This window comes from Uloborus diversus, chromosome 3 (genome assembly GCF_026930045.1).
Source record: "Uloborus diversus isolate 005 chromosome 3, Udiv.v.3.1, whole genome shotgun sequence".
Lineage (NCBI taxonomy): Eukaryota > Metazoa > Arthropoda > Arachnida > Araneae > Uloboridae > Uloborus > Uloborus diversus.
The window spans coordinates 125,552,362-125,577,230 of NC_072733.1; the positions used below are offsets into that span (position 1 = coordinate 125,552,362).

General features: G+C 32.7%; 1 protein-coding gene across 2 annotated transcripts; it reads left to right on the forward strand.

The window, feature by feature from the left end:
- Nucleotides 1-485: 485 nt before the first annotated feature.
- On the forward strand, nucleotides 486-23,504 carry LOC129218405 (serine/threonine-protein phosphatase 6 regulatory ankyrin repeat subunit B-like). 2 transcript variants are annotated; one of them, XR_008580326.1, is made up of 3 exons: nucleotides 486-2,171; nucleotides 19,400-19,457; nucleotides 23,199-23,504. XR_008580326.1 is itself a non-coding variant. In XM_054852657.1 (2 exons), exon 1 carries the CDS (start codon nucleotides 650-652, stop codon nucleotides 2,168-2,170), a length of 1,521 nt encoding a protein of 506 aa, XP_054708632.1. In that variant the 5' UTR covers nucleotides 486-649; the 3' UTR covers nucleotide 2,171; nucleotides 23,199-23,504. The 2 variants fall into 2 exon arrangements, 1 of the variants encoding a protein (XP_054708632.1); XM_054852657.1 differs by lacking the exon at nucleotides 19,400-19,457.
- The last annotated feature ends 1,365 nt before the right edge of the window (nucleotides 23,505-24,869 follow it).

The window sequence follows — 24,869 nt, forward strand, 5'->3', positions numbered from 1 at the left end:
TAACCGCTGACGTCATTGCTATCACGTGATTAACAAACCGGTCGCTACCAGTTTTGCTCGTCGAACGTAATCATTACTGCTTGTGTTCGACGAACCTCACCGATCGACCGGTGAGTAACCGATTGCTAACCGCAGCTTTCTTCAGAGCTACCGGTTAACTGGTTGCTTCCGATGTCGTTTTATGAGCATTACCGGTTGATCTACCGGTAAACCGCAACTCTAGCTGGTTGATTCGTTGATGGAACCGCCTGACATTTTTGACCAATTATATGTATTTTTCACCTGCGTGTTATTTGTCTGCGTCATTTTTGCGAACTAACTGGTGATCAACTGTAAGGGTTCAATGAAGCAGTGGTTCGTGACCGGCCGATTAGTAACCGCTAACGTCATCGCTGTCACGTGATTAACCAACCGTTTGCTATCGGTCGTGCTCGTCGAATGTAAGCACTGAATGAAATAAAATGAAATGATTCTTTTGTTAACGACGCTTCGCCGTTGAAGTCGGAAATTAATATTAAGATCTGACCAAATTTACTGACAAGTAACTAAATCTTGTATAGGTTCTTTAAAGTATCTCTCCCAATGATCCGTCTGCTTTATTAAGTTTCAACGTCTTCGTTAGAGTTTATGGTGTTTTTGTTTTCTTTCAATGGGCGATCAAGTACCTTTCGAAAGTAAGATGGTAGAAACCTCTCACTGGTCAGAACGTAAATTAAAGGTGCGATATATACCTGAAATTATTGCAAACGAATCCCATTTGCAACTAGATTTAAGTAAAAATGAAAAAGCTACTAAAATCGATAGAGAAACTCGATTGGTTAAGGCCTCCCTTGTTGGGAGCTTTGAAGTCATGTGTAATCTTTTGGAATCCGGTGTTTCTGTTGATGCTGAAGAATTGAACAGGGCATTATTTTATACATCAAGGAATTACATCACCCCCCTGCAAATTGCTGCTTGTTTAGGACATGTTGATTGTGTTAATATATTGATTCAATATGGGGCCAAACTTAACGCCACAGATAAATATGACGTAACTGCTCTACATTTGGCAGCTCAAGAAGGGCACTTTCTGTGTTTAAAAGCCCTCTTAGAAGCGAAAGCTGATTGTAATGCGGCCACCAAACATTCAAAAGACTTGCAGAAACCTTCTGCTGTCCCTCCTTTCTTTAAAGGGACCACAGCATTGCATTTGGCCGCTGCTAACAATCATGTTGATTGTACAGTTGAGTTGATTAAATTTGGTGCTGATTACAACAGTATCGATGAGAAGGGTAGAACCCCACTCTATATCGCTGCTAATTTTGGATATAGCGAAAACGTGCTAGCACAGATTCGCTATGCTATCGGCTATGATATTTTATCCCTGCCAGGATTTTCGACCAACAATACACCCTTGCACTTTGCTGTCCGTAATAGCATGGTTGAATGTGTTAAAGAACTGCTTCAACTAGGATCTGATGTCTCCCATTTGAATAAAGACGGATTTACACCATTGCATTTGGCTGTAACATCTGGTTCTCTTAAGCCGGAAATATCATTTGAAGTGCTTAAGTTAATCGTCATTTATGGATATAATTGTGATGTTAATCTAAAAGACGGGCGAGGTTTAACACCTCTTCATTATGCTGCATTTGGTGGAGAAGCATGTATGAAACGTCCAGATATGGCAGCATTTTTAATTGCCCATGGAGCCAATATTAATATAAAAAATAAAGAAGATATTGAACTGTTTGATTATGAATTAAATTCAGACAGTGATCCCGAAGTCTTTTTTGCAATTGTGCAAACTATGAACATTCCTACTCCTCTAAGTAACCCAAGGAACTACTATAGACCAAGGGACTATTATCACCTCCGCTTAAACAGGCCACGTGGCTATAATGGTGATGATTTCCAGTTGATACTTGATCAAATAGATCAAGAAATAGAAGTTGAACTATTAGCATTACCAATGCGCCCATCTAGGCGAATACCTGTGTATCCAAATGTAGAAATCAAGAGGAATTGGTATTCTCAAATAGTTACTAATCCTAGAACACTCATGCACTCCTGTCGGTATGTTATCCGACGAGCAATGGAACCCAATAAACTAAGAAGAATCAGGGAGCTTTCGCTCCCTGAGTGTTTATTGTCCTATTTGCTCTTCGGTCATGAAACAGCTCGACGTTAAGGTATGTACTATATTAGTTATTTGGTTTGATTGAAAATTTTATGTTAAATATTCACAAGAGCAGATCTAGTTTCTGGTTTTGGAGGGAAACATAACCTTGTGGGGGGGGGGGAACAATATTTGGCCAGAAATGCTGGGGTATTTTTTTTGACATACAGTCGAACCTTGGACATAACAATCCTCCAGTTGTAGCAAACCCTTTGTATGGTTCGAACTGAAACCCTATATGTTTAATACCTTTATAGGGCAGTTCTCAAAAGGTGGGAACAAACACAGACCTCAACTTTGAAGCTTCAACACCAAATAACTTTCATTTTAATTAACTCAAAAATTTTTGAGTTAAACTATAATACTGTATAGAGACAAGAATTGACATAAATTATGGAAAAAATGCTCTTCAAATGCCCTTAAAAAAATATTTTCTTTGCTAAAAGGCACAATTTTGGACATACCAAAACGTTAACTGAGCAAATGTACCATTAAAAAAAATTTTTTTTTAATTATTTCCATACGTTTCAAAAAAAAATTAAAGGTATGAATCTTACACTGAATAACTTTTTGTTAATATTTTACACAGATAACAAAAATAAAGATAGATTATTTACTTTGTAAACGATTTAAAAAAAACGTAACTTTGAAATTTGATGTATGTCCAAAAGTTGCGATCTTTAAAATGCTATTATTTGAGAACTAAGTATATGATGTTTTTGTTTTAAAGGTATTTATCGATCCTCAGAATCAATTTTTAATTGTTTAAAAGTGTTTTCATAAGCTTTTATGCAGTATCTTAGAAGAAAAATGATTTTTCTTAAACATACATGTGAGATGTCCAAATGGCGTTACGATCTTGATGCCGATAATTCTGTCCGTTTATTCATAATTTTTGATGATCCACTGTCTTCTAACCTCAATAAAAAAGGTTATTATAATGTTATCTTTTTTAATCCATTGGTATTTTGCATAATTAATACGTTACACATTGAACAATGCATAAATTACAGTAGTAACATGGCTTTCTATGATCGAACGAAAGCCATTTTGCGCTAACATCGCCAAGCAAACTTCCGCTGGCGACATTGGCGACAACACAGTATACGATACGCTAAAGGTTACCAGAGGGGAATTCCAGTCTGACAAATGTAGTTTATCGTCAGCTGTACCACTTTTGGCGACTTTATCACCTGCGCTAGCAATTTTTTTTTTTTTTTTTTTCCGCTTTTATTATTTTAGAATTCTTTTTCTCTTCTTTCTTTTGGAAACATAATTTAACGATCTCCAAATAGAAATACGAATTTCTTTCTTCAATAATTTTTTTAGACATCATTTTAATTCTTATGACATTAGAAAAAATATTCATTATTAAAACTGATGTCACTTTTTACAATTGTATTATTTTTAATTTGAAGCTTTTTTTTAACTTTGCATCAATTTCTTCAAAATCATTCCAAAACTTTATTAAATGTAAGGAGCAGCATGTATAGCAATTCAAGTATTTCATTAATATCCTCTTTATTATTAAATTGCAAAATTTAAAAAGTAATAAATAAAATTTTCCTTGGAAAAGTTAAAAATCAGATTAACAATTGTCAAAAATGATGAAACTTACGTTATGATGATGTCCAAAATCCGTTACCTACAGGAAAGCAATGTCCAAAATCTGTTACCTACAGATTGCTGATTTAATTTGGTAATTAACAATTTTTACAAATACCTGCTGTCTTTTCATGTTCATATATTGTGTTCTAGGTATGCATACTATAGAATAAAATCAAAATTGATGTCAAATTCGAAAATTTTTGAAATTGCTCAAAGTTAACTTTTTTGTTCCCACCTTTTGAGAACTGCCCTATAAACGCACATAATAAAATCCCAAATGCTAACCAGTCTGCTATGACCATCCAAATATTTCTAAAATTTCAATTTTTCCACAGCAGCCTTCCTTACCAGTTTGTTCCTGTAGAAAAAACCATCTGCATAAAAGAGGACTTCTTTTCAGCCTCGATAGTATCGCTTTTCAACTATTATCTATCAAATGAAGTGTGTACAATACTGCAACTGTAGGCAATTAAAAAGTTGTTTTCCCTTCCCAAGAGGATATAGTGAAATTTATTTTCAAATTAAAAAGCCAATTCTCAATTGATTTTCCATTTTAAAATTTTCTGTAACCGTTAAATTGAAGAATTGAAATTCTATATCAGTTAGAGCAACTTTTTGCCAGCATACTATAAATGAAGATGTTGTTACTTTTTTTTGCTACAGATGACAGAAAAATTGACGAAATGTACATAAAAGCTTCCAACCAAAAGTAATCTTTTTTCCATATTATGGTTAAGTGAAAAAAGGTACCCTTTTATAGACTGTTTTTAGTAATGTGTAAAAATAATGAAGATCGTTACAGAAGTATTAAGTAAGTTAGGACTTTTTTTATATAAATCAGATGTAACAAATCCTCGGTTACAGCCATCTTCTATGGCGGTCCTGCAGGGTTCGACTGTATAAGGTATCTCCCAAAACGACTTTCTTTTGGCTATTTTTGGTCACTAATGATGCCCCCCCCCCTCCACCCCTTGGGATCTGTGCCTGGATTTTCAGGGGTTGGTTTATTATAGTTATGTACCGAATGCCATATTTTGCCGACCAAACGAATACTGAATATCTTATGAAAGTATTTTAACTAATATTTTTATTTTGTGCCAAATTTTTAAAGTACTGAGAATGTTTATCAATTTAGTGTCTTCTGTAGAATGTAAAAAACATTTTCATTTAAAACTCTAAATTTATAAAATAAATAAATGAATTAAATCATTCCAGAAGCAGGGTTAGTAATTTTATCAGCAAAAAAGTTTTTGCCAGGACTCAATAAAATTGCATTGAATTCTGCAAATTAAAGAATAGTTATGATAATAGAATTTCTGTAAATGAATATTTCAATTACCTAATTTTTCCTTTCAATTATATTTATTTGTAAATTGAAAAAAAAATTGTAAAATGATAGCAAGTGATTTTCAATCTCAGCTACAACTTATTGCAACATATTAGATATTTTTATGAGTCCAATTCTCTTAAAATATTTCAACAGATTATACCTTTTAGGTTAGTAAATTTATCTAAAATTGTGAAGTTGTTTAGAATTTTTTCCCTGATTCAATAAAAACTTTCAAGCCGTTAAATTTTGATAGTGGAGTCAAATAATATCGAGAATTATTAAGGCTTTTCCCCTCACTAAAGGACACCTATCCTTTTTTCTCCTATACCTCAGAGTTAAGGTCTGAGGGAAGCAATCAAGAAGGACAGAAAAAGAACCTGTAGGTATATCTCTAATTCTATAATGAGAATCAATCACCTTTATAATGTTAACAATTAATTTCCTGTCTTAAATACAAATTGCAATATTGTTTCTATGTTTAAAAAAATTAAAAATAAAAATTTTCAAAATATTTAACTCATTAAGCAAATTAAAATATTACATTTATTTTAAACTATAAAACAAATGAACCAAAATTAAAATTTATTGAGGTAGGGCAGAGGGGGCACATGTGAACAAAAACGACATTTTTCTATATTTTTCATTATTGATTTGAGATAAAAAAGAAAAAGGTGCTAAATATGATAAATCAAACATTTGCTAATATTTTCATGCAGTTATCCCCCTTCTACAAGAGTGAATTCCAACCTAAAAATTAATTCTAAAATATGTTACATTTTGTTCACATCTTCCCCGGTGGGGGGGCAGTTGTAAACACACCTGGGGCACAAGTGAACAGATACATAAATGGTATAAAATGCACCTAAGCAAATCTTTAAGTACTCTTTATTACACATTAATAAACGCAATGAAAATATAAATATTGAGTACATAAAAAATTAACTTGATTCAACGAACATAATAGCCTTCAAGTTTTACAGAAAAAGAAACTGAAGAAGCAACTCGATATGTGCAACCTAAAATTGTAGGTGGGGGTTAGCAGAATATCATCAGTGTTTACCATCGATGTATCATCTGTTTCTGGAAATACAAAGGTTTCTTTCTTCTGCTTCCTCATGAATTTAACATTTACTTCATCACTCTCCATTTTCTCGATACGGCCAACATAGTGAATTTTTGTCTTTTTTGTAGTAAATTCTACGAGGACAAAGTCATTCACAGCTAAATTGGTACAGATGTGATATACCCCCCCCCCCCATTTGGCGACATCCGATTTTTTGCACAAAATTGAAATATTTTTCTCGCCAATGAGGCGATAAATTTTTAAGCATGGCATCCCTGGTGAAACTAACCTGTGGTTGGCAACGCGAAGGCAAACTTGTTCGAACTTGTTTACTTGGGTTCTTTACTTGGTTTTATGCAGGAGAGATACGTGTTGTTTTGTGCAATATACCTTACAGGAATGCTTATTTTGTGTTAGTTTAGATTCAGTAGTTGTGTTTTGAAGTAAAAACATTAGAAAATGCCAGTTTCTTCAAACTTGAAGGTTAATTAAAAGTTAACTCCAACGTGGTGTGTATCTGTAACGTGCTATTGTCATATGATGTATTGTTTTAGACTGAGTGTGAATATTTATACCATATAAAAAGGTAAGTTCTTTATTTTAGAATTAAAAAAAAACCTCTCACTTCCAAAATTCTTTGTTTTTACAAATCCTTGAGGGGTTCTTGTAGTTTTTAACTTTATTTTTACTGTATGTAAATTAATTTTACAGAAATAGTACGGTTATTTTGTTCTAAAAGTTAATTCTTATCGATGCCACGAATTATTTAGACATTCTATTAACGTGCCTCCTTTAGGTACTGAATTTTATGTTAACAATTGAAAGTTCTTTCGGTTGTACTCTTAAAAATGCTGAATTTTATTAATAAATCTGCACAATAATGGTGCATATTTCACACTTAAAACTGTGTCATTATTGTACACTGAACGGAAAGAGCCACCCTTGGGTGTCTCCATGAAAATATACATAACTGTGACCATACTCCGACTGTAATGTATATTAACAGTCGGAGGGATAACGGACCGAGCGGAGCGAGGTCCTGGCGAGCCAGAGGTCTCATATCCCGGAGAAATGATGAAAAAAAAAATTAATGCATTAATTTCAACTTGTAATTAATACAATAATTTATTTCATTGTATTTTAATATGTTTACAAAAAACCCCGGCCCTGTACATTTTTGAAGCATATATTCGTGATGTTTTTTGTTGTGCTTTTATGTTGTTTTTATATATATTGTGTTCTGAAGTGCTTTGATCATGTTTTTTTATCTGATTTTTTCCTGTTGGCGCTAAAAAAGCATCGCTAAGAACGATGTATGACATATGTCGTCATACATCGTTTTCTTGGCGACGCTTTCTTGGCGCCAACAGGAAAAAGTCGCCAAGGGTGGGGTATATCACATCAGTTCCGCTAAATTTTCTGGTGCAAGGTTGACTTCAGCACAAATTTCTTGATGGCTACTCTCTTCAAAGCTAATGTCGGACTCGGAGTCACTGACTACAACCTTTGACTGCTCCTTTTTCAACAGTTCAGCAAGTTCAAACTTTCTTTTCTTTGCAACTCTTTCACATTTTATCTTCATTTTCTCTGCCTTTTCTTCCATAGCTTTGACAACAGTGTCTTTTTCGGGGATGTCTGTTAAAATTCTTGATTTTCTTTTTTGACGCTGCTTATTTTTCCCTAGAGTGAAATCGTGAAATTCTATTCTAGGCAATGGTCTCACACATTCTGGGGTAGGACTTGAATGTGCATTGCAGCTGGTGGAGGCATCCTCAGGATTAACTGGCATTAAGCTTGTTATTTGAATTGGGATGAATTCAGCGTCAGTAAAAGCAAGCCGAGATAACGGCCAAATTCCTCTTTTGGAGCCTCCAACACAGTCGCGATACAGCTGATACTAACTTCAATTATTAAATTTTTTAATTATTCAATGTTTCTTAATTAGCCTAATCAAATAAAAACATTAAACAATTTTTGAAATTGAAATAACTAAAAAAAAAAAAACAGTATGGGGCACATGTAAACAGTTCACACCTGCCCCTACATAGTGTGTTCACATGTGCCCCATATAACAACTTAAGCCTAATATGATAAAAAGCAATATTTCTTTCAAATTTTTAAAAAAAATAGAGTACAAAAACTTACTTTATGAATCCCACTTCAAAATGAATAAAGTTCAAATCACAATAAAGATAGTGTTGAATGTGTTTTTACTCTGAGAACTGGAACATGAAAGTTTACTGGCACCTTCCAAAACAGAAGTTATTATGATAACTAAAAAACAAAATGGTTGAGATCTTTGAAATTTCAGGCAGCATACAGTACTACTGCTGTCATCTACATCAATTTTTTTCAGATTTTTTCCCTCATGTTATCTGGGTAAAATATGATTTGTTCACATGTGCCCCATGTTTACATGTGCCCCCCTCTCCCCTATAGTAATGTTTTTTCTGAACTTGCTGAAGAAAAAGCTTCCCCTGTAAGTTGGTTCGAAAATGTTTTTTTCTACCTTTAGAAAAAAATTGCCAACCCTGTCCAGAAGCAAATTAATATAGTAAATGACTATCTTGGTTTATGTTCATCTGAAATGCTGAAAAATTGTATAGTTTATTTTCTAATATATGATTTAATAATGTCTGATTACAATTACGATTACAATCCTCTGCCAAAACGTAATTAGGATTACAGCAATGATTAGATTATTTTAAAAATGTAATCAATTATAATTATGATGTGGGGATTACGTTTCTGATTACGATTACACGCTCGTGGAAGAAAAATACGTGTACATAGTATATATATTATTCTCATTGCTCGTTTGTGGAAACTAGGTCATAGTTGAATAAATTATGATTTTTGATTGGGCATTTAAATACTACATAACTAATTTTACAATATATCCTGCATAGGTAATTAGATATCCCATATCTAAACGACTCACCCCATCATAATGCATATTGTACGTAATTTAAATATTCATTATTATTTTGCATACAACCAAAATTTTAGAGGTTACGGTTTCTAAAATTACATGCTGTATTTCTGCATTCTGTTCTCTAGAATTCAATATAATACTATTTAATTCCGCCCAATTATTGAAAAGAAAAAAAGTTATGTTTTTTTATGCAGGATTTGTAAAACATGCATAGTATTAAAATACATTCAGATAGAAATAAATGATATGAAAGTAAATGTTCAAAAATAAACCATTGTAGAATCTCAGCTAGCAAGCAGCTAGTCAGAATTACACAATTAACAAAGCAAAATTACGATTATTGAAATTTAGATTACTGTTATGAATTATGATTATGCAAGAAACAGTTGATTAAAATTACGATTACAAGATTATGGGTGTCTCATTGCCAGATTATGTTTACGATTACCCAAAAATGTAATCGATTAAGCAAATTACGATTACTTAATGGGCGATTACTCCAAACCAGGGTTAGGCTTTTTGCCGGCAAAAAGGTATTTTTGCCGGGCCAGTGGAAAAAACCATGGCAAAAATGGAAAAAAACCGGCAAAAATGGAAAAAATGGCAAAAACCTAATTGCAAATAAAGTAGCATTGTAGTGTTAATCAAGAAATAGTGACAATATAATATAAATGATGCACTTTAATATTTTAGTTATGTCTCTCCATGTTACTTCTAATTTATAAAGTGAAAAATAAATAAAAAACAAATGTTGGGATTGCAAAACTTAAGATTTTAAATGTTTGCTAAAACAATTTTTCAGAATGAGCCAATTCCTTCAATGCTAAAACAAAGAATGTTTACTTAAGCTTGGTAAGTTAATAAAAAAATTGAATTCTAATTATATATATATATATATATATATTAGGGTGTCCCAAGATATAATGGCGAAAAAAAAATTTGTGAAATCGAATACGCATACCCTCCAAATTTTTTCCATTTCACCTCAGAAACATGAGAAAAAAGTTCCATTGCAATTAAATAAGGGGAACCCGTGCCGACTTGAGGTCAAAGTTGGACCTAAAATCCTGTAAGGCGACTACAGTGGAAAAATTGCTAACTGCATAATTCATTACTACACGCGACATCAATTTATTTAAAGCAGATATTTACAACAATATTAGACTAAAAGAAACATTACTGTACATATTTTTAATTCAATGTTTGCTTTTTGCAGTCAGAATAGAACGTCCTCTGCTCTTGAACACAACGTAACAGATTGTTTTTGTTCCTCATCAGCTGTTAGCAAACCATTAAAGTTCTGCATCATTTTTACCGCTCTTTCAGCTGCATCGTTTACTGCACTAAGCTTTGAAACAGTCTTTTTCACATAAAGGAATGAAATATTATTGACCATACCATAAAAGCTGGATGAATTTTTGTAGAGCAGCTTTTGAGATAATTGGGTCCACATTTTCGTACACTTTTATCAAAAAGCACAAATCTTTTTTGGGTGCTTTGACTGTCAGAATGCATTGAAGCCATGGTTTCACGTATATTGTCACTACAAAAAAGCAGACATCAAACAATGCTTCATTTTCCTTTGTATCTAATTTTAGTTGTGAACTAAATATAATAGTTTTAGGGAGTAAATCGCTCGAGCCATCCATCGAGCTTTGCGCTTGACTCCCGGTGGTCTTATTTTAAATTCATTTTCTGTATCTCCACCTAAAAATATGATAGGCAGTTCTGTCAACTCTTGATAGTCATCCCTGAGCGTAATATTAGTAAGTTCAGCACGGTAAAAGTCAAGTAAATTTTCCAATTTAAAACTCCGCCGCTCCTCCATAGCACTGTATTTAAGTGAGATAGATCAGTTCATATATGTGATGGCGGCAAGCAAAGGAAAGCATTTCTCTATCAAATTTTTGCTCAAGAATAGCGCAAGAACCACTTAAAGGACCTGTTCTGGAAGCTGTAATATCACAACTTAACTTTGTCTTCGAGATTCCAATCTAAAACTGCCTTTCAAACAGCCTTTGTTTGTTCTTTTCCTGTGGAATTATCCAGTTTAGACTCAGCAATGAGTTGTTCCGTCACATCCATATAAAATAACTATAGATAAGCGATCTTCTTTTGATTTTTGAGCACTCAAAGCAGGCAACAGTCCCATCTTCCTCTATTTTGATTAACCGAAGTGCATCAGCATGTGCAATATTGAATAAATTGTTTAAATTACTTGAAAATTCTTGTTGGCGCTGCCTGAATACTTCTTGCAGTTTCTCTGCATTTTTTTGTAAGTCTCTCTAGATTTGATACAGGTTTTTAAGTTTATTCACACAATTTAGCAACGATTTGGTGGGAACGCGTGCCTTTTCGCAAAAGATGATGCATTCCCGAATAGCGATATTTGCATTTTCACTGATGGTTAAATTTACTTCTCGAATGTTATAAAACAAAACCGACAGAACTTGTCCGTTAGAGGGAAGTTTCAAGCCCGTAGTTTGTTGTTTTACGACTTCTATTAAAAATATCCCTTTTTTCAAACTTTGCAATTCCACTGCCATGTTTCGTTCCCTATGGAAGGACTATACTGCGCTCGCTGACCGGAATGTATTCGTACTGACATGTTTGACGGTTTGCAAATTACTACGGATAAGCCCGCCCCCTCCCCCCAACATATGTTTTTCTGTTTTCATTTGTTTTCTGTGCACTATTTACAGCTGTTTTGAGCTTTGCAAAGTATCGCGTCGCCAGCATTCGCTTGCTTATATGAATACACGTGCTATTTACACGTTTAGGCCTTTAGGCGCAAGTCGGCACGGGTTACCGTGCTTCAAATTGCATGAAACTTTTTTTCCAACGGTTTTGATATAAAAGGAAAAAAATACGAGGGTATGCGTTTTAAAAAAACGACTTTCATATTTTTGGGACACCCTAATATATATATATATATATAATTAATCACTTTTTTTTTGATCCCACTAAGATTTTTAAGTTATTTAATTAATAACAGAATATTTACTTGAATATAGAAAAATATTAACTTTTCCTCACTAAAGAAATAATGCATTTTTTCTCACTTACTGGGAAAATGGATAGCCAGGAGAAGAATTTAAAAAGAAGAAAAAAAAAGCTGATCAATATGTGCATTCTATATTCACTCTACTTTTTAGTGATACTAGCTCACTCTACAGAAAATGGCAAAGCCTTTTATCAAAATCTTTTCATGCTTTTACTTTTATATAAAAGAAAAAAACTGTCCGTAAGTTGTTAACACAAAATCTATTTTTGCCACTTTGGCAAAAACCTATTTTTGCCGGGCGGTAGAAACCGTGGTTTTTTCCGCCTCTGGCAAAAACTTGCCAACCCTGCTCCAAACCTTGAATGAACACTTCAGTTTGGACACTCTAATGGACGGTAAAATAACATTGCATCTATGGAATAGGTAATGGGACTTCATGCATCGGTCGCTATAACGGAAGGCTCACAGTAATAGGAGGTCGTTCTATAGAGCTCTGACTGTATACAAAATTTTCGAACTATGCAGAAAAATAATTAGTCACTACAAAAAGAATATTATAACTCGCTCATTTTTATAAAAACAAAGTTAATTCATGCTTTCTTTATGCACATGTGCATATGTATCGGAATAAGTGCACATTAAACTTATTATATATATAACTATCTCAAGAGTGAAGTATTTATTTTCATTGATGGAACTTAACACCTATTTTAACACTAATAGTGTATTAAGTAATTTAGGAGGTTTTGATTTATGCGGCATTTCCGTAGAAAGCAAAGCCCCATGTAAAATGTGGGTCTACTGTACCATGTTTTTAAAATGAACTAAAAAGTATAACATAGTTTATGCTTCATGTAGATTTAAAACCCCATACAGTTTCCAACTGTCTTACTGATTGTCTGGAAAATTTGATTTTGAGTTTTTAATCTTTATCAATATACTTTAAAAAAATATGGGGCTCACTCAACAGACAACTGATGCATTTATAATTAACAATTTTATTGCTCTGCAAATAGTATAAAATGAGGTGTAAGTTTTTCCATTGATAACCCAGGGGTCTGGCCAGAGGATATTTGGGTCCGTTAACGGACCCTTCACAAAAATCCGATCAACCAAAACGGACCTTTCACAAAATCCCGATCAAACAAAACGGACCTTTCACAAAATCCCGATCAAACAAAACGGACTTTTCACAAAATCCCGATCAAACAAAACGGACCCTTCACAAAATTCTGATAAACAAGATCGGATCTTTCACAAATTGTTTATTGAAAGAACAAATCTGAAAGCAAAATAACGCATATTTCTGTATATAAACCGATATTTTTTGGATTTTTTTAAATGTCAAATTAGAGGGATCAGCTTATAAAAAATCGGCTAATTTTGAAAAAAAAAAAAAAGAAAATCGGCACTCTTGAGATGTTCCTGCAAGCAATAATTGCTACTGCCAAATAAATATAATGGTTGTTTGTTTTATCTCACCTAATTAGCAGCGGTGTTGCTGTAAACTTATCTGAAAAGGCATTGGTAAGCACTTTTCTCCGCTCATGATTTAATAAACAATAATAATATATATCTGCGAAATAAACTTAGAACTGCAAAGTGATAGTAAGGGTGGGGGGGAAATATGATCGCTTCAGATAGGGTTACCAACTTTAAAATTATCACCACTTAGCATCTGGCATTGAACCTTTATAATGACTTGATTAGAAAATATTCTCATCATTTTACCAGATGGTCAATATTTGCGTTTTTACGGTGCGGTGTGATGCGATGTTTAACTGTTATTTTGGGAGAAAATTGTATGGGTTTTGATTTTTCGATACTAACAAGGATGATTAAACTCTTTTAATTACCGTTTTTTTTCTTTAGATGTCTACATTTTGAAAAATGCAATCTTTTAACATCCGATATGAGAATCATATTTTGTTCTTTTTTCAAGCTAATTTCGCTTTATTAGGATGCAAATAAATGAAAAGTCTCTTTATTTCTGTTAGAACTCTCATTTCAAGTTTTTAAAGCAAAATTCCATTTTCTGTTATGAGTCAAAAATTAAAATGCTGAATAGATGGGTTTATTTTATTTATTTATTTTTTTGCATCAACTGTGTCCACAGATATAAATGAAATATTTATCATAGGACTCTAAAATGCAATTTTAAAATAATTTTATCAAAAATATTTCTTTTACAAGCCGTTGTTATACTTTTGATGCCTTCACTTTGAGAATTGCGATCTCGTTGCATCCGCTATGGGAATCCGATTTTTCGAATTTTTGATGATATTTACGCTTTGTTAAGAGGTAAACAATTAAAACATCTTTTTATTTTTGTTAAAATCACGGAATTTATAAGTTTTAAACGAAATTCTGTGCTTTTTAAGAGTGTCTTGGGTCAAAAAAGTTAAATGCTGAACCCCCTATTCTGAATTTTATTTTATTTATTTATTTTTTTGCTACAATTATTTTAAATACTGTACAGAAATATTTCTAGTATAATATATTTCTGTACAGTATTTAAAGTAATTGTAACAAAAAAATGGTAGATAAATATTGATACTTGAGAGAGCGATGCCCCCCCCCCCCCGGCCAAATATCAAAAAAACACTCCAGAATGATTTTCTCGAAATAGAAGAGGAAAACACTTAACTTTAAGTTTAATTGATGCAGTTTGTGCCATCTCTAAATTCCAAAATTTCGTTTTAAAACAAAAAACAATTTTTTTTTTGCGCAATTTTTTGATTTTTCACAAAATTAATTCATTTTTCACAAAATTATTTGATTTTTCACAAAAAACGGACCCTGTGAAAAATCCTGGACAGACCCCTGTAACCTTTCTTCACGTGTATAGTTATATTATCGGGAAATTGAGATTCTCGAATTTTTCTTTTTCAGCTTTCATCTATGATGACTAATGTGTGCATTTGGTTTTGCAGTGTCTCCTTAAAATAATTAATTTTTAAAAAAATTAACTTGAAGTTCAACACGACAAAGAGGGAAATTTCGACGAACTATGAGGAATTTTCGGATTTAAAAAAAAAAAAGATAGCGTATGATCTTAGCAGACAATCCTCTTGGGAGGGATGAATTAGTCATGCATTATGGGGGGGGGGGGGGGGTGACGAAAATAAAATTTTCAAAAAGTTTAAAAACTGAAGTGTGACGTGCCTTTGTTTTTTTCGAATAATGTATATGATTTCAAGAGTTTGAAGGAAAGTTATAAATGTTTCAAGAACAAAAAGATTAAAAAAATAAATGTTCTTACTAGTATTTTTAATTCTGGTGTGGATCCATTATCCAAATTTAACCCTTCAACTTTTGATTCGTTTGAGGACTCGTGAAGTATTTTCAGTAGTCATTTAGGTCCTGAATTGTACTTTTTTTCCTTATGAAAGAAAGGTTGTGCAGTATCAAGATGGCAACTTTTTTTTTACAAGTTTTCGTACCGAGCAAATAATGAAATACAAATATTGCATTTGTAAATAAAATTTGAAGATAGTTATGATTTGTTTGTTGTTTGAGCTGGGGGTTTAACATTTGCGCATAAGTAGGTAAATGAATATGTGTTTGACATCTTATTACGTCAGAATATGTGTTATTTTGCCTCTCTTTCAGAAAATGATTTTAAAGCATTTTTTTTCTCATGCCCCCTTTTAGAATTATCATGTGCCCGAAGGGAAGGGGATGCACCCCATACTTTATTGATCTTTTTTTCGCTCAAACGTTATTTACAGGCATTTTGTTGAAATTTACAGACTATCGATAAATGTGCTATTTTATAGTTCTCATTCAGATGAATTTATAATTAATCATACCAGTGTGTTTAATTAAATCAAAACAAATTTAATTCATTATTAAAATGGGGTGCAGATTAAATTAAAGAAAATTTCAATTCTTACATACATGGACTCATAATTGAAAGCAAAAGGCATTATCTTATTAATAATTTCATCTCCTCACTGTACATTGTTTTTCATACCTGCAGATAGTTTTGTTTTTGTGTGAGCAGATACTTTTCATTTTATTTTACTATAAAGCCATTCCATTTCAGATCAGGCAGGGTCTGTCACATGACCATCACCGATTTTTTTGAAAAAATTACAGTAGTTACAACTAAGGGACATATGAAATATCCCAAAAGGATTTTGCAAGAAAAATTTTTTTTCTTCAGTTACAGCCTATTAAAATTCTGCACAAAATCCGCCATTTTGGAAAAAAACGGCAAAACACTCCATTTGAAATGGACACTATTTCAAAAGTATTTAACCTATTCGAATAATTCTTTTTTCTAAAAATAAATAAGGACCCATATATCCTCTAGACATCATTTTTGAAAGTTTAGTTAGATTTTTTGATAAAGAAAAAAATTCATTTTTGCCGCGAAAAAACTGCATTTTTGCCGATTTCATGATTTTTTTCCTCCATGAAAAAAAAGTTTTTATTACTAAACGGAGATGGCAGTCTAAAGCCCTTATATGATAGTTTCATAATATTTTTTATTAGAATCCTTGGATGTATACAGCCTCGGAAATAAAATTTGAAATTTTGAAAATTTTCCAAAATTAGCGATTTTTGAAGTGATTTTACTCAAAAAACCCATTTTTTAAAAATCTAAAAATAGGCTCATTTGAACCCCATATAATGCTTAACAAGTGGATAGACACCGCATCCAGTATTTTTTTCCATAAAATGTTTTATGATTTTTTGAAAGTGACCTTATCGCCCATGGCATGCATGTAAAATAAAAATTTCTAATAATTTCAGTCACTGAAAATCTGATCATATTAATGGATTAATGCCTAATAGCTACAATGATGGTGCACTTTTGCAGCAACAAATAAAATTTTACTGACTTTTAATACTATAGCAATATCAAACCGCTTTTGATGACCCAGTCAATTCGTCTTTTTGTAAGACTCTGTGAGTAGCCTTTAGATAGAAGAGCCTTTGGTGATTATATTAATGACTAATTCAGTGGCTCCCAAAAGCGTTCGTACACCTTGAAATTTTGTAGCAAAACCAAAATAACCCAAAACTGAATTCGAATATGAAGTCCAATTTTTTTTCACATCATTCCTATGCCATTCTGAATAAAACCCAGCAGTTTTTTTCAAAATATCTGATGACCCAGTCAATTCGCCTTTTTGTATTTCGTTATATAAATATATTTTTTTGTTGATCAGCGCCTAATTGTTATGGGAGCTGAGCTCCCATACTTCCTTATTTGTTTTCTCGAATTTTTGTATTTTTGACCGAATTCAGGCCACTTAAGCATTAAAACAAGTTCTGAAGACTATAGTGATCCTGCACTTCTTTTGTCAAAAATTGGATCCCTGGCTATAATAGTCACCTTTCGTGATCTGTTTGGTTACCTCAACTTACAACCATGTTCAATTGATTACTTCTCTCATAAAACAGGTGGGCTTTATAAATTCTTAAACTACAAGTGAGTTTTACGGTTTGAATTTAATATAAATATTCTTACGTATAAAAGTAATCATACGAGGTAGGATACAAAAATTATGTGATAACATTCGCCAATGACAACCTAAGCACGAAATTAAAATTAATCGTTTTAAATGCATTGTATTGTTCTTCCCTTTGATGATTTCCCCTGTCGTGTAATTGAGTTGAAGAGAATGACTATTGAAAGAGAAAAAATATGATTTGTTGCTGCATATGAAAGTAACGGTGAATGCATAGCTTTGGAGACGAAATAAACTAATATTTATTTTAAAAAAAGGAAAGATTTTAACTGTTACTGATAAAGTACATCATTATCATAGCTAGTCATTAATATAATCACCAAAGGCTCTTCTATCTATAAACTACACACAGAGTCTTACAAAAAGACGAATTGACTGGGTCATCAAAAGCAGTTTGTTACTGATATATTATTAAAAGTCAGTAAGATTTTAGTTGTTCCTGATAAAGTGCACCGTTTTTGTAGCTATTAGGCATTAATATAATCAGATTTTCAGTGACTGAAATTATTAGACATTTTTATTTTACATGCATGCCATGGGCGATAAGGTCACTTTCAAAAAATCATAAAACATTTTATGGGAAAAAATACCGGATGCGGTGTCTATCCACTAGTTAAGCATTATATGGGGTTCAAATGAGCCAATTTTTAGATTTTTAAAAAATGGGTTTTTTGAGTAAAATACCTTCAAAAATCGCTAATTTTTGAAAATTTTCAAAATTTCAAATTTTATTTACGAGGCTGTATGCATCCAAGGATTCTAATAAAATATGTTATGAAACTATCATATAAGGGCTTTAGACTGCCATCTCCGTTTAGTAATAAAAACTTTTTTTTCATGGAGAAAAAAAATCATAAAAGTGGTAAAAGTGCAGTTTTTTAGCGGCAAAAATGAATTTTTTTCTTTATCAAAAAACCTAACTAAACTTTCAAAAACGATGTCTAGAGGATATATGGGTCCTTATTTATTTTTAGAAAAAAGAATTATTCGAATAGGTTAAATACTTTTGAAATAGTGTCCATTTCAAATGGAGTGTTTTGCCGGTTTTTTCCAAAATGGCGGATTTTGTGCAGAATTTTAATAGGCTGTAACTGAAGAAAAAAAATTTTTCTTGCAAAATCCTTTTGGGATAGTTCATATGTACCTTAGTTGTAACTACTGTATTTTTTTCAAAAAAATCTGTGATGGTCATATGACACTTATCATACCTGCCTGCCTGATTTGAAATGGAATGACTCTATACGGATGTTGTACATGCATGGGAGAGGCGATCGCAGGGTCAGGTAAAAAAGTTATTGGTAGATTCTAGGTGAGAACAAAAGTGTTGTCAAATTTAGGTTTGTTTGAGTGCCAATAAATAGTGTATTTGTTGATGATTATATTTTTTTTTCTTTTTTGAGTTGTGCTATACACAAAAAACTCTATGTCTTGAAGTATGTGTGAGCAAGAAAAATGTTCAACCTAACTGAAGTTTCAGGTACCGAAAAATCAAGTGTCTTCTCACAAAGGACAGTTTCACACATAGGAATTTCAGTGCCTTCATTCCGAAAAATTAAAAGCCATTTCAGATCAGCAATTTCAACGTCTGGGTAGGTTCACTCCTTGATTTTTTTTTTTTTAGTGAAGATTTGCAAAGCCACTTTTTGTTTGGTAATGCTAAAAGCAGTTTAAATGTTTGGGTAGGTGCAATCCTTGTTTTTTTTTTTTTTTTTTTTTCCCCACCTGTGAAGACTTGCAGAGCCATTCTTTGTTTACTAATGCTAGGAGCAGTTTCTGTCTCAGGGTAGGTATACTCCTTGATTTTTTTTTTTTTTGCAGGGAAGATCTGCAGAGCTACTCTTTGTTTGCTTATGTTAACAGAAGTTTCAACCTCTGGGTAGGTTCAATCGTTGATTTTTTTTTTTTTTTTTTTTATGCACTTAAGATTAGCTGAGTCATTCTTTGTACAATGCTGTCTTAACGGTGGGATTGTTTTCTATATATTTTATTTAATCAGTATTTTCTTCATTCATTAAAAATTTGAGCTTGCTTTCCCTTGTTTTTCTAAAAGTGAGTGTACAAAAATGCACTAAAAGCTATGAGTGTCTAAAATCTTTGATCAGTCAAACTTCTTCAATGGAAGAATTCAACCAGTTTTGACTTCTCCCAAGGAATTACTAGTGCCAACTTTATGGCTTTATGGGACTTGTTGGACTTCACCGCCCCCAATAATTTTTTTGCTTGCCTTTTCTTAGGTTGAATGCTGAGTCTTTACTTGAGGATGAATTTCTTTTTGCTAGAGGAGTGTCAAAGATAATTGAAATTATGAGGGATGTAGGTAACTCCAGATATCAAGGCAAAGAACCAATTTATCAGACCTAGATACAATTTAAAACTGTCTGCTAACTCAAATGAGTTCTTGCAAATTTTCTGCAAAAAAACAAGGTGTACACCTCCTGTATCGCGCCAACACCAAAAATGTTGAGTTGAAAGTGAGTAGAGTATCGCTATCCAACCAGCATGTATTTTCAATTATATTTCATCCCAAAACGGGTGATCAACATTTGAGGCTTCCCAAAAGCATGTAACAGAAATTTGTTTAAAATGTATCAAAATTGCTGCAAGATTTGAAAATTTTCTGCGGACGGAGTTTTGCGTGTTCATCTATATTATCTGGGCCTGCCATTTAATATACTAAAAGATGTTCTTGTAGGCCAAGACTTGCCTTTTTAGAATTTACAAGGGCTGCTATGACGGTGCATCAAATATGAGGAGGAAGTTTGGTGGGACTTCAAAAGATGGTTTTAGATTTACAGCCACCAGCGATATATATGTACACTGCACGCTTACCACAAAATACAGCTGTAAAAATGTTCCTTAAGATGAGTGACGCATTTTAATTGAATCAGAAAATTTGTGTACCAATTTTTAGATTATATTTATCCGGAGAATGAACGGTTTGTGTTAGTTATACGCAACCGAAAATGTGTAAAATGCCATTTTCATGGTAAAAAAATCTAAAACCATTCCAGGGGAGGACCCCGAGACCCACCTTCTCCTGGTTTGGGAAGAAATTCCATTCCCGAGACACCCCCCCCCTCAGGTTTTGCAAGTCAGCGCAACTGCATGTCCTCTTTCTGCTTCATAAGAATATGGACAATTTCCATCCAACTAAACAGGACGAGGATGAGGCACGAGAACAATTAATGATAGCATTTCTGCTCTTTCTCATGTCAAAAAATCCCATGACCTATCAATTAAACGCCCCTTCTCAATTGCTTTAACCGCCAAAGGAGCAAATGGATTATTGGTTTTGCTACCGAAAATGTAAACATTAAAAAATGTCACATTCACTGTAAATGTCAATAGATGGCTGCCTCAAACTTCAAACTAAGCAGAGTGGATTTCACATCAGAGAAAAAACTCCATTATACAATATTTACAATAGTTTGGAAACATCCAAGAACTTCAACTGGAGCGGAAAATCTAATTGAGCCATTATTTTGAAATTCAGACAAGGTGTAGCAGTGACATTTTTTTATTTTTCTTGCTTTTTTTATATGAAAATGAGTTATGAGAAGTTAACACACACACATTCTGCACTTATTTCCTTCCAAAAACTTCTTTTTGTTCTGTAAAAATTCTCCAAATTTGAGGTTGTGCAACGCTTCATTGGCAAAATGGCTGAAAGGCACATTTTGTGCGCTGTAGTACTTTGCAGCAACACCACCTGCCGGTCATGTTTGTATTTGAATTGATTATTTCAAAAGGGGCATAAGTCGATTTTTTTTTAAAATTGATCTAGCTGTGATTTTCCAATATTTTTATGTGGAACACCAGCTAGTGTAGAAGGGAAGTGAATCCATGTACAATAAAACACTTTATTTAGGGGCCACAATTTTAGTTAAGTGCAGAAACTGCATAAGTGCTGGACTTATGCCGTTTCTGTTCGTAATGTGAATGAAAGAATAGTAAGACACCATGTGAGTAGTTCATGATAATAGAAAAACTTGATTTTTTTTGGCATAATGAAGTAAAAACAAATAACACCTCCACTCTAGCATTATTATGGTAGAGGTGAGTCTGTCATTTAGGAGCTCCAGGGAGATTCGTCAAAATCTCCCCCCCCCCTTCCTGATTTTTAAAAACTAATTATTTTTCAAATAAGTGGACATTGTTTTAATGCTTTCTGATAAAATTTGCAACCCCCCCCCCCCTTCCTCCCTGCAATTAAATCTAAATCACTTGCATGGGTTAAGGCTGCCTGGAGTTAAGGCAGAAGAGTATAGGAATGAAATTTGCTAATTTCTCATGGATTTTTTTACATCATTTTAGGAACTGTAAAAAAGAAAAAAGAAAACTGTATGCTTTCATAAACGTATATACTGGTCAAAATAAGAACATTGTAGTGATACTTTTTCTAGAAAAAGTGCTGAAGTAATTCAGCATAATTGCTCATGGCTTTCCTTTGAGAGAAAGTCTACACACTTTCTTCAATGTTTGTTGTAACTGTGTAGAAGTTAAACTTAAACCTGTGCGTTTAAATGATAATTGGGACAAGTTTTCTTAGTCTCAAAAAATTCCATTGACTAGAATTGATACACTTGCAGGATTGCTCAAGATAACATGCAAAAGTCATTAATGAGTGTTTTTATTTCTTCCCAGTAATTGTAGGTTAATAAAAGCAATAAGTCAGTAAAGTAAATTTTTGATGCAATCCAAAATTTTAGGTTCTAAAGCCTTGGTTTGAAAATGCATCAAAATAAAATATTTGGTTGAATTGGCCATTAACAACTGCTTATTTCTAACACTGATTTATATTTGTTGCATATTTTTGCTGCCCTGGAACATGTTTTAAGAATAAAATTAGTTGTATTTTAAAATACTGTAGAGGACCGTTATAACGCCAACCTATGTAATACAATTCTCTATAAACCACACTACTTTTAAGAAGTAAACAATAGGTTTTGCAGTTTAAAACATCCCTCTGTTTTGCTTTGCAAACATAAAAATTATTAGGCAAATTAAATTTTGAAAGTTTTTCATCTTTCCATCTTATTTCAAAACTTTTAAATTGAAAATTAGTACTCATAGTAAACAGAAAATACCAGATGGCTCTTGAAAATGCAGCTGTTATGCAAACCATGAAGCTAGCAGAAGTGCAGGATTTTGATTGTGAAACATATTTATTTGTGAATAACTAAATGTAATATTGGTGCTTTAATACTCATTGCAGATAAAACGCATTCTGAAGTGCTAATATATAGATATATTCTGAATATTAGTTTCAAAATTTGTGAAATGATCTATATAACGCAAAAACCTATAACGCAAAAGCTCTGGTCCCAAGGTGTGTGCTATAATGATCTTCTACTGTATGTGTTTTGTTTTGAATGTGAACACTTTAAGCCTCTATATGCATGTATGTTCATTTGCTTGAAAAAATGGCTTTATTTATCAGAAATATTTTTAGTTGAAAAATATGAAACCTTAGTGAAAAGATCAAGAAATAGAAATGGTTTACCTATCCCTCTAAACTTCAGTCTTGTGTACTGTATATTTAAAAATTCTTAAGTAAAAAATATTTATAAAGTTTATTGAAGTAAATCTTATAGTTTTTTTTCCCTCTCCATTTTAGTTCCTTGACTGTTCCTTTACCTATGAGAGGAATTAAAACATTGGGAAGACGAGAGCAGCAAAATCAAATGCTTTCACATATTTGTTGAAGGTAAAAAGGTGTTTTTTCTTAATGGACATTTTTCTCTTTTGGCACATCTTAATAATTTGCATTGTTTCATTCCTTATTCCTAAGCTTGATATTTGTTTTGTAGAATGTGTTCAATTTTTTTTTAAAACTTTATTGCTTGCTATATGTTTATGTTGATTGTATTTCTTAACTTTTTTAAATAATGTATTATTTTTGCCTTGCTGATGCTTTTATGTAGTTTCATTCCTTTCATTTTTTATTAAAGTTTGTTTTTCAATTTTACATGTTATTTTCTGATTTCTTAGAAAGTTTAAATGTATATCTTTGCCACATTTTGCGGCAATCTACACACCACTTCTGTTTTTTTTTTTTTTTTAATCTTTCTAAGTTTAAAACTTTGATTTGCTCACACAGGAAAGACAAATTTAATGCACAAAGCACCAAAATAATTCATTCTTTTGTTTTTTGCCTGTAAAGTTATTAAAAGCTGATAAAAATAATAATAAAATAAAATATTAAAAAACAAAAAGAGTGTAATGGAAGGAAAAAATAGAGCATCAACTACAGATAAAACACAGCTCTGGGTCCCTGATTATGCTTATGTATAATTGTAAGGTAATTCCATTGTGACGGGTGTGACATTCGGACACTATTTTTACTGGTTAAACCAACATTTTGAGCACTATATCAGTCAGTGGCGGATCCAACCGATTGTTTTGGGAGGGGCCATCCGAAATTTTTGAACTAACTCCCCAGGGTCGAATTGAGTTTCATGCCGCCCCTAGGCAAATTTGAAATCTGCCGCCCCCTCCCCCCTAAAAGAAGCAAAATATCCTTGACTCAAAAAAACGTAAAAAAGTGTTCCCCAGGTTTAAACTGTCAAACTTATGAAGAAATGATCGCGTTTCACATTCTGAGGCGCCCCGATGAAATGATCACAGTGATCTCCCAAAAAAATTTTTATTCGGCAAATTTTGTTGACGATTCGGCAAATACCATGATTGAAAAACATTTGACTTTCATAAGATGTGTGAAAGTAATCACTATTAAATGACAAGAAAAGATTGTCTCTGTGGAAAATGAAAGAATGCTAATATTTTACTTTCAAGAATAACAATTTAATTCAAATGTGTATTATAATAGCAAATTTGCCGCCCCTGAGAAGTTTGCCGCCCTAGGTAACTGTCTACTCTGCCTATTGGGAAATTGGACACTGATAACTCCCCAGAAATTTTATTAAAATGAAGTTTTAAAAACTCAATTTTCGGGGTAACGAGCATTAGGTGAGGGGGTGGATTTAGGAATCTCCCTCGTAACTGTTTCAAAATTTAAATTTCCGAGTAATTTTTGAAAATTAGGAAACTAAAAACGCATTTTGTCTATTTTTGATGATGTACGGAGAAAGGTCAGGTTTCAAGCGCTGGTCCCAAAATACTTTTTGAAAATAAAGCTTTGAAACCAAAATATTCTGTTATTATACATTGAGAAGTTAGAAGAAGAGGGGTGCCCTTCTAACTCTTCAGCTGTCCAGCCTAAAAATGCACCTTTAGGTAATGTTTGCTTACGTTTAAGGAAGTGTGAAGGTGCTTAGAATCCTTCCTT